The following is a 9,773-nucleotide window of genomic DNA, read 5'->3' on the forward strand; positions in this document are numbered from 1 at the left end:
CGCAGCCCCCCCAGCCGAGCCGCCGAGCGCCGCGGCACCGCGCTGCCGCTGCTGCTGCTGCTGGCGCCGGCCCTCTGCTTCGTCGGCTGTGGCCTCCTGCGCTGAGCGCCGTGGGAGCCTCCGGGCATCCTGGATCGCTGGGATGGGGCGTTTCGGGGGTTGGATGCAACGGGGGGGGATTGCGGGAGCAGCGGATGCTCGCAGGATGCCTGTTTTCCCGCGCCTGGGAAAGTCGCTGCCCACCAGCGAGCCGCCGCGTCTGCAGCAGTGCTTCCCCACGGGAGCTTTCCCTCTACGGATTTTGGGTGGGAAAATTCCTGCACCGTGCCCTGCCAGGGAACAATGCACCCCCCCCATCTGGAGATGCACCGGGAGCAGCCGGGACCCAGGCAGAAGGGACTCGCTCCCGGGCTTGCAGGGTTTGCAGAGCTCTTTTACGGATGGGATATATTTGCTCTTAGTTTGCTTGGTGCCGAAGAGCGAGGACGCGGCCGAGCCTCGAGCAGGGGAGCGGCAGGCGCCCCGCAATCCCCGCTCCGAGCTCGCCGCCGGCCGTTCCGCCTCCCTGCCTGCAAAACGGGCTCTGGAAAACGAACCTCGCGCTTGCAATAAAGTTTTGCCTTGAGACTCCCGTGTGTTTTGTGTCATATTCCTGCTTTTTCCCTTGCTCGGGCTGCAAATTGCGCCGAATTTCCCACGCGTTAGCACCCTGCCGGGCTGAAAAATCTCCAGCTTGGGGCATGAAACCCCCCCGGCTGCCTCCTCCTCCTCGCCCCTGACCCAGCTTGCACGAACCTTCAGCATCCCCCCCGCAGCCGGGGGATTCGCCCTTGCCGGGGCCGTTTCCCCTCCGCAGGTGCTTCGCGTTTGCTCTCTCCTGCAGCTTGGCTTGGCCATTGCTTCCCCTGCGGCTCCCGGGCGGAGGAGCCCGATGCAGAGCCTCTCCGATGCACTGTTTTTTTATTTTTTAACCTCTGGATGCTGCATTTTCTTCTCTATTCGCTCTCTGGGCTGCTTAAACCTTACCAGGAAACCCAGTTTATCAGCTGCCGTAGCTCAACCGACGCCACGAAGGAAGACAGCGAAGATGAGCCCAGCAAAGCATTGGCGATACTGGAAAAACGCGTGCTCAGCCCCGATCATCCTGCTCCAGCGGTAAGTCCCCTGCCAAAGCAGTTTTGAGCCTGATTTTCCACAAACGGATTGTCTCATGTCGAGTTAGGGTTTTTTTCCCCCCCATTTTTCCTTATAACGTCCCTGGAAGAGTTTTTGACCTCTGGCTCGAGAGCAAGAGCTGCTTTATCTGCATTTATCGCCCGCTGGCGCCGAGCGATTCCCGATAACCGCGGGGGGCTGCCGCCCGCGGCTCTGCAGCGCCGATGGCTCTGTTTTGCCGGCGTGCTTTGGCTCGGGAGGGCTTTTCTCGGTGTTTCCGAGCGCGAGGGTGTCGGAGGCCCTCAGGGCCGTGCTCCCGCAGCCTCCAGCCCGGGAGGCATCCGTGATCCTGGCTGCTGGGGGGGGGAGCCCGGATACACCAGGCTGAGCCAGTATAGCTGCTGCTGCCACACAGAGTTGGGGTTTGGGGCTTTTTTTTTAAATATGTTTGTTGAGAACAAACACAAAAATGCAAAAATTATAGCCTGCATTGGCTAAACTTGGCCCTTTTCCATAACAGGGACCAAACCTTTTGTGCAACGCTTTGATCTTTGCAATCCCTGTCCAGCCCCGCAGGAGGCTCTAACCGCACTGGATATGGAAAAGCAGGCAGGGAAACGCAGGGATGAGCAGGGAAAAGTGCCAGGGACGGAGGAGGGAGAGGGGGAAATGCCTCCTCTGCGTTTAGCCAGGTTTTGCCCCCAAAAGCTTGTGCGTGCTGCATGGGGAAGCATCCCGGCGAGGCCGGGGGATTTGGCGTGTTTTGCTCGGAAAAGAGCCGCTCCCGAAATTTCGGGGCCGCGCCGGTCACGAGCCGCTGAGCAAGCAGGGGCCTGCGCGCGCTGCAAAGCACGGGCGATTCGGCAGCGAGCGCCCGGCGAAAACATCGCCAGTGGCGCCGGGTCCCGGCTTCGACGAGAGATGGAGCTGTTGCCCGCGCGGCCGCCGTCCCGCCGAAGCGCGTCCTCTAAATATTCGGATGTGCCCAGTTCGGGATATGCACGGTGCACGGATATGCTCGGATTTCCACCCGAGGCCGCCGCTTGCTCCTTGCAAATCGGCTCTGCGGATTTGGGGCTCCCTCCACCCCCCCCCCCCAAATTCCCCCCCCAAACTATTGCACTTTGGGGCTTATTTCTTCTTTTTCTCGTGCCGGTGCTTTCCCTCCTTTATCCCTTGTTTGGCTTAGAGGGTCCTGGTGGCCCACAGGTGGGATTCGGTGCATTTTCCAATAAATACGGAGCAATTAATTTGGCCATTAAAACGGACCGTTCGGGGCGCTCGGGCTCTCGCGGCCGGCCGGGACTGACCGTCCCCGAGGGCCCCGCGCAGGCGGCCGGCGCCGTGCTCGCGTTACCGAAATCACTGCTTGCGCCGGCAGGTGGGGATGAGCGGCAGCAAAAGAAAAATGCTTTGCCCAGGGCTGATTTCGGGAGGTTTTTTTCTCCCAGGTGGAGACGGGGCCTCTGAGCCCGGGGCTGAAGGAAGAGACCGCGTCCTTCTCTCTGCCGGTTTGCATCCAACGGCTGCGGGCCAGGTTGGAGGGGGATAAAAAGACTAAAAAGGTCTTTTTTATCGCTTTTGCACAGGGAAAATGCAAAGTGTGGGAGCGTGACTTTTTTTTTTTTTTTTTTTAATTCTCCCTCCTTTTTCCATGACCTCATTTTGGAAACGAGCTCCGCGCAGCTTGTTCCAGGCGTTTTTCCATCCTGGTGAATGATCAACTTGAACCGCTTCCACCAGCCGGACGGGGATACGGGACTGCTCGTGCCGATACCGGCGCTGGCTGAAGTCGGACTCTGCGCTTTTTTTCCCCCCCAGTTTCCCTGTTTGCCTTTAAAAATAGTAAAAGCTGCTCGTTCCCCCCCTGCCGTGCAGGTCGTCGCCTTATTCCCGTTTTGGTGCCGTGCAGGGCACCTCGGCGAGCTCCGGACCCGACCTCCCTCTTGCACCCGTTGGGYTTCCCCTTTGAGCAAGCCGTTTGCGGCCGTGAATAATCCCGAAGGGTATTTATTCCTGGAAATTTTATTTATTTATTCTAAATGCTGAACTCATTTATTCCATTCAAAACAGAGCAACGGCGCTGCTTTAGGAACTACGGGAGACTGGAATTTCTCGTGGTGTTAATTAAAGCACGGCTTGGRGCTGGGCGTGCGTTGCTATGGGCTGATCTCCACCGAAACAGCAAGCGTAAAAACGCTTTTGTTGGCCAAAAATGAAGTATATACTTGAAATGCAAGGTATGAATGGGTTGTTCGCTCTGTGTGGGGAGAAGAAACCCTTCTCCCTAATCATCGCATTGGTTTTATTTCTTTTTTTATAAAAAAAAACGCTTGGATGGTCCAGGGGTATAGCTGCTGCTTGGGACAGGGAGATTCAAGAGGCGGAAAGGCCCAAGAGCTAAGGAAAGCGTGCGTGAAGGAGACCGACTTGCGTCTTTGCTTTGTTGATTTTAATTTTTACCAGACATCGAACATTTATAAAAGTATTGGAACGTAAAATTTAGTACATGCGCCGTTACAAATTTACAAAACATCCTCATATCACAAAGTACGCGTGACTTCAAAGTCCTGCTTTTACGGTGAAGGTTCTGAAAGATTTCTATACAATATATATATATATATACCTCCATTTAGCTTACGCCAAAGCAGAAACAGCTTAGGGTGGTTTGATAACGGTGTCATCCAGTGCTTTGCAAAAAAAATACACAATATATATTAGATACTCGCTGCGACCACCTCGACAAGCGTGGCTTTGCATATAGATTTACATATAGCTACAGGTTATGTACAGGGCCTTTGCATCAGCATCCGCCAGAGCCAGAGGAGCAGTCATGCCGCCCGCGGGCTGGAGCGCTGCGCAGCGAGCTCGTCGCTCACAAAAGGTGGTTTCTCAGCATCCTCCGTCTCCCGGGATCGGGTTTTCCGACGCTGCTCACCGTGGCCGTCCTGGAGCGAGCCTCGTGCTCCGCGCTCGCTCCCCCTGCGAGCCCCGTTGCCCGTTTTAACGGCCACCCCGGGGGGAGCGCGGGCGCCCCATGCCTTCAGCAGCGTTTCTCTCCTTAAAACAGTCTACGGAAGAGCCGGCTCGGCTCAAAGCGAACCGGCAGGGTTCAACCAGCTCTCGAGGCGGTAGGACTCGGCGAGCGGCCGGAGCTTTAGTCTCGCTGTTAAAAATCGCCTTTCTTTGCCTGCGTGCGAGGTGCCGGGGGGCTGGTTTCTATGTACACGCGGGGGGCGGTTTGGGGGGAATTAGCCTGGAAAGGGTAAAAGGGCGACCTCCGCGACCTTGCAGCCGAGGGTCTTGCTTGGAAAACCATGTCTGTCCTTCCCCCCATCCCCAAAAAAGTGGTGGGGCACGCACGTGCCGAGCAACCGGCACCTGGAACGATGCTCAACGATGCGCCGTGCCCCGGGCAAGGATATTTTAGTGTCACCGATATTAAGCAGATTAGCTAAAAGGTTGCTTGTTAGCAAAGAGGATTTCCCGCACAGCTCTGCCGGGGAAGGCGGAGGGCGGCTCCGAGGAAGAGGATGACGTGGTGAAGGCCCCTTCCTCATGTGTCCGGCTCCATCACTGGCAACTGCCTTGCACCAAGTGGTGTGAACGAGGCATGAGAGTGAATCTGGAGCGAAGACTGGCTAAATTTGAGTCCCGTCGACTTTTGGTGCTGCATCGTACATAGATCCTCCATGGAGATAACTGGGAACAGCTTTGGAAGAGGATCGCTAACTAGAATTGCATCTTAAATTTGCATCCTGTTGACTTTTGGCCCTGAATGATACGTAGAACCTCCATGGAGATAACCGGGAATGGCTTTGGAAGAGGATCGCTAACTAAAATTGCATCCTAAATTTGCATCCCATTGACTTATGGCCCTGAAGCGTACGTAGACTCCCCCATGGAGATAACTGTGAATGGCTTTGGAAGAGGACCACTAACTAAAATTGCAGCCTAAATTTGCGACCCATTGACTTATGGCCCTGAATGGTACGTAGAGCCTCCATGGAAATAACTGGGAACAGCTTTGGAAGAGGACTACTGGCATCTCGCGTCTCTAAGACGTTCGTCTCGCGTCTCTAAGACGTTATCGGTGCTCGTTAGCGCTAATGGATCTCACGGTACTTCACCAAAGACAAACACAAGCAAGGACGAGAGGCCGTTTTGGACAGATGCCCCCTCAAGGCATGGCGAGAAGGACGGCGAAGAGGACCAGGAGCTTGGGCAAGGCCTCGGCGAGGTGGAGGCGGCTGCTGGAGGCCAGGCGGTACTCGCGGTACTGCTGCACGCACATCTCCCGGATCACGTTGGTCACCACTTTGGTCTCCATCTCGGTCTCGGTTTTGTTGCCGTCCGACCCGGCCTCCGACACGTTGYTCTTCTTAGCGGCAGGGCCGATGTTGTACTCTGTCACCGTGATGTTGAAGCAGTCGGCCACGAACATGTCCTGCGACACGGGGTTGCTGTAGTCCCGGTAGTACACCCGGTTGGGGTAGCGCCCCGAATTCTCATTCCACCACCGGTACTCGTCGGGGCTGTCGAAGTGGTAGCTCATCCCCGACATGGCGCGGCCCATGACGTAGCCACCCAAGCCGCCCACCACGGCCCCGGCCGCCGCCGCCCCGGCCACGTGCTTGAAGTTGGTCTTGGATTTCGGGGGTTTCCAGGGCTTTTGGTTGTGGTAGCTTCCTCCGCTGGATGGGTTGTAGCCTTGTCCCCAGCCCGGGTTGTGGGGGTAGCCTGGGTTGTGGGGGTAGCCGGGATTATGGGGGTAGCCGGGATTATGGGGGTAGCCGGGGTTTTGGGGGTAGCCGGGCTGGCGAGGGTAGCTGGGTTGGCGGCCGGCCCCGGTGCCCCAGCCGCCGCCGGGTTTGCTCTTGCCCTTCTTGGCGAGGGAGACGTCGGTGCAGAGGCCGAGGAGCAGGAGCAGCGCCCCGCAGGCGGCCAGGAGCCTGGCCATGGCGCGCCGGCTGCGGGACACAAGCACAAGCGCCGTTACGGCAGCGGCGGGGTGAGGAGCCGCGTTGCGCGGCCGCGGGGAAATGCACAACCGTGCCATTCCCCCGGCTGCGGAGCGAAYGGCTCTGATTGCAAATGCACATTAACCCCCCCAAAAACCCCATATATTGCAGCTCCCYGGACCCCCTACACCGCTTTCGGCAATATATGGACATGGTTCCTCTAGGAGCTGCAATTCGCAGCAGTGGAAGAAAAGCTTTGGGGGAAAACAGTTCGCCTTCTTCCAAGTTCCCAAACCAGCTCATTAACCCTAATTTGCCCAGCTGGACAACATAAACGAGGCTTGTGATAGTTAGTCTAATCGGACAATATAAATGAGGCTTCAGATATGTGAGAACGGACTTCTGAAGGGAGGCGTAGGGAAGTCCACCCTTCGCATGAGCGGATCGATCTGAGCTCCCAGACGCTTTCGCGTTCGGAGAGGGGGGGGGTGGAGATCAGCAAGCCAAAACTGAGGTTTCCGCTTGGGCAGCCTCAACCTGGAGGTTTTTTTCCCCAAAGAATATAATTCAATGCTTCGCTCGCTCGCTGACACTTCAATGGAAGAAGTTGCTATTTATGTGCAATAGGTCATAGCGAAATAATAGCCGGTGGCGTTTGACAGTTATGGGTTTTGAAATATCTGCTTATTTGGTCCTGTAGCGCTGGCGCTCCCAGGGACATTATGAGGTTCCCCTGCGTCTCCGGGAGCTGCCGGGCTAGCAATAATAAAATGCCACTTTAACGAGCCTTTTATTTCCGTATGAAATGCAAAACACGTGATGCACAGAGAGGCTTTTAAATCCCCTYGCAAGACCTTTGGAAAAGGCCCATCAAGCTCCCGGCAGCAAAACCCCCTTGAGATGCCTCCACGCAGCGCAAAGGCGTAAGCAGGGTGGGTTGCTGYGACCCTCGCGCTCAGCGCTGCGCCCAAGCCAGGCACCGCGGAGGGGGCTTTTCCCAACGCCAGACAGTCACCTGTTCCCAAAAAAACCACCATGGCGCCAGCCAGCGGCGCCTCTCGCCCGGGAAGGGGAGTGCGGCGTTCCCCGCGGAGCGTGGGCACGCTTGGCTGCGGTCGCAGCGGGGCTGCGGCGTGGGAGGCGGAAGGGGCCGTGCCTCTCGCCGAGCGTTTGCATTGCTGCTGCCTTAGCTCCAAACCAAACGGGGACGGGATTATAAGCGCGGCCCCCCGAGGAAGCGCGCAGAAGGGGCAGCGCGGCGGCGGCGGCGCTTAAACCGCCCAGCTTGGTGGGGAAAGGGCATTTCCCGGCATTTGCCTCTGCGCTGTGGCGTATTAAGAGGGTGGAAATTACTCCAGATTCACTTTCTGGCTTGTGTTACAGCAAGGAGCAATTAAGCGTTGGCTGCTGAGTGTTTTTGCAGAACCTAATGGACTGGCTTCCTTAACCCTCCCCGGTGAGCCCAAAGTCAGCCTTACCCAGCTATAACAGGTCGAGCCCGAGATATTGCCTTGAACAGCGCAAACAGCCAAGAACAATTTCCTGTTTAAGCAAGGACCTTTTCGGTGGCCTGTTAGCTAAGGTTTTGCGCTCCGTGAAAAAGCGAGCGGAGCTGTCGTGGGGCTCAGGCGCCCAGCTCGGGGCATCGTCCGCCGGCGCTGGCCCGTCTCGCAGGGCTGCACAACCTTCCTTAAAACTGGCGCGGAAAACGCCTTGTGCTGCACAGAGACGTGGCTGAAGCYGCGAGCTGCCAGCGAGGCCGATATATAGTTGCTCGAATACCATTAGGTAGATGCAGGGTAGTGGCCGGACGCTACTTTGGATCGGGAGAGCGTTTTTGCATGCAATCCCCTGCTCGGGCTCGCTCCCGGCCCTGGGATTTGCATGGCGGCGCGTCCGTGGGGGATTAAACCCCGCGAGCGCATCTGATGCGCTCGAGCCTTTAATGGGCCATGCAAATGGCAATGTGAAGCTCTAAATAAATGGACCAAATTGGAATAAAATAAAAGCTTTGCCTTGGTAGGCTGCTGCCAAGCTGCTTATCTAGACGTGGCAGTCACCTAGGCAGCAGTAACTTAAATGGCTCGGAGCGTATACCTTTCAACCGGGATTTTTTTCCCGTAGCTCTCTGGTTATGTAAGCTGGCAAGAGGCTTAAATATCCTCTCCGTTTGCAAAAGCGGAGCAGGGAAGGTAAAATAACCCGTCGCTCGCGGCCGAGAAGGGCCGCTGTTTGCAGCCGGGGCCGAGCCGCGCTCGAGCCTGTCCCCAAGGCTGCTGTTCTCCTCCTCCTGCACCAAGCCACGCGCTCGCCGCTTGGGAGCCAGCGCCGAGGTGGGTTAAAAATAGCCGAAAGACACGTCAGAAATTTGGATGGGCAAAAGCTCTGGGGGCGCTCGAAGAAGGGGGTTAAATAGAGGCGGGGGGGGGGGGGGGGAAGCATCGAGCTGGCAGCTTTGCTAAGACATGTGACTTCCCGGAGCGAGCTGCAAGGGGAAAAAAAAACCACGCAACAACAACCTCTCAGTTCGGTCTCCAACACGCAGCCTGGCTCCTGGCTGGAAACGGGCTCGGGCGAAGCCCCGGGGAATATTCGCCGCCTCTAATTGTGTTTGCGGAGACCCATCTGCCGGAGGAGCTCGTTCGCCTTTTTAATTGCGCAGCTCCTCCGGCAGATGGGCTTCGCTCCTAATGAGCGCAKGCGCCATAATAATAATAATAATAAAAATAAGAAGAAGAAAGAAGGAAAATCCCAGGGGGTGATGGATGTCGGGGACCCACTTACTTGCGCAGGAGGGTGCCAGGCGCCGGCGGGTGTCCGCGTCCCTACGCCGGGGGAGGCCTGCTGGGAGACAACGTGTGCATCAGCGAGGCCGCCGGCCTCCGACAGCCCTCGAATCCCCTCGCAAAGGCCAACGAGTCGGTTCCCAGCGCCTCAGCACCCCTCGCCCCTCCGCAAAAGCCTTCCGCCCCTCTGCGGGCGGCGTGGGAAAGGGCGAAGCCGCCGGCGTGCCGAGCGTGCGGTGGTCGTGGGAGCGCTCTCCGGCTCCGTTCCCCAACCCCCCCGCCCCAGCACCGAGACGCTGCCGGTCCCGGGGACGGAGAGGCGGAAAATGGAGGAGGCAAAGAGCGCTTGGGCGTGCGGAGGCGTGCAGCGCCTGCGGGATTGGCACGGCGCTGCGAGGTCGGGCCGCTCCGGTTGCGGAAGCGAAGCCGAGCAGTCTCGTGCCAAAGCGAGCGCGCAAATAGCCTGGGTGTTGTCGCTTAGGTGCTGGCTTAAAAAACAAAACGCTATTCCCCCTCCCCCCCAAAYTGGGGGAGCACAGCTGGAAAGCGCRATTTGGGACAGCCGGGGACTGCGGGAAGTGCTCCCTGCGGGATGCTGAGCAAGGGCCCTGTGCAAAAATGAATAAATAAATAAATAAAAACAGGACACCCCCCCCGGTATATTAAGGGGAAAATCCCCCCCCCCCCCGCCAGCGCAAGCTCTGAATCAGCCTGGAATAAACAGGCAGTGGCAAAAAAAGCGTAAGGCAGCGGGGCTCTTTCTCTGAAGGAGGACGGGCTCCTCCATGGGAGCTGGAAATCCCTATTTTTAGGCAGCGCCGGGGGGCGGTGAAGACGCAGCCGCTCCCGGCCTCTGCCTCGGCGCCGCTGC

At 57.7% G+C, this 9,773-nt stretch overlaps 1 protein-coding gene across 1 annotated transcript; it reads right to left on the reverse strand.

Moving 5' to 3' along the window:
- Positions 1-4,428: 4,428 nt before the first annotated feature.
- On the reverse strand, positions 4,429-8,905 carry PRNP (prion protein). The gene is made up of 2 exons (XM_026081828.1): positions 8,901-8,905; positions 4,429-6,125 (listed from the first exon to the last, which is right to left on the reverse strand). Exon 2 carries the CDS (start codon positions 6,113-6,115, stop codon positions 5,336-5,338), a length of 780 nt encoding a protein of 259 aa, XP_025937613.1. The 5' UTR covers positions 6,116-6,125; positions 8,901-8,905; the 3' UTR covers positions 4,429-5,335.
- Between the last annotated feature and the right edge of the window lie 868 nt (positions 8,906-9,773).

The sequence above is a fragment of the Apteryx rowi genome, unplaced genomic scaffold (genome assembly GCF_003343035.1).
Source record: "Apteryx rowi isolate R43461 unplaced genomic scaffold, aptRow1 scaffold_56, whole genome shotgun sequence".
Taxonomy (NCBI): Eukaryota; Metazoa; Chordata; class Aves; order Apterygiformes; family Apterygidae; genus Apteryx; species Apteryx rowi.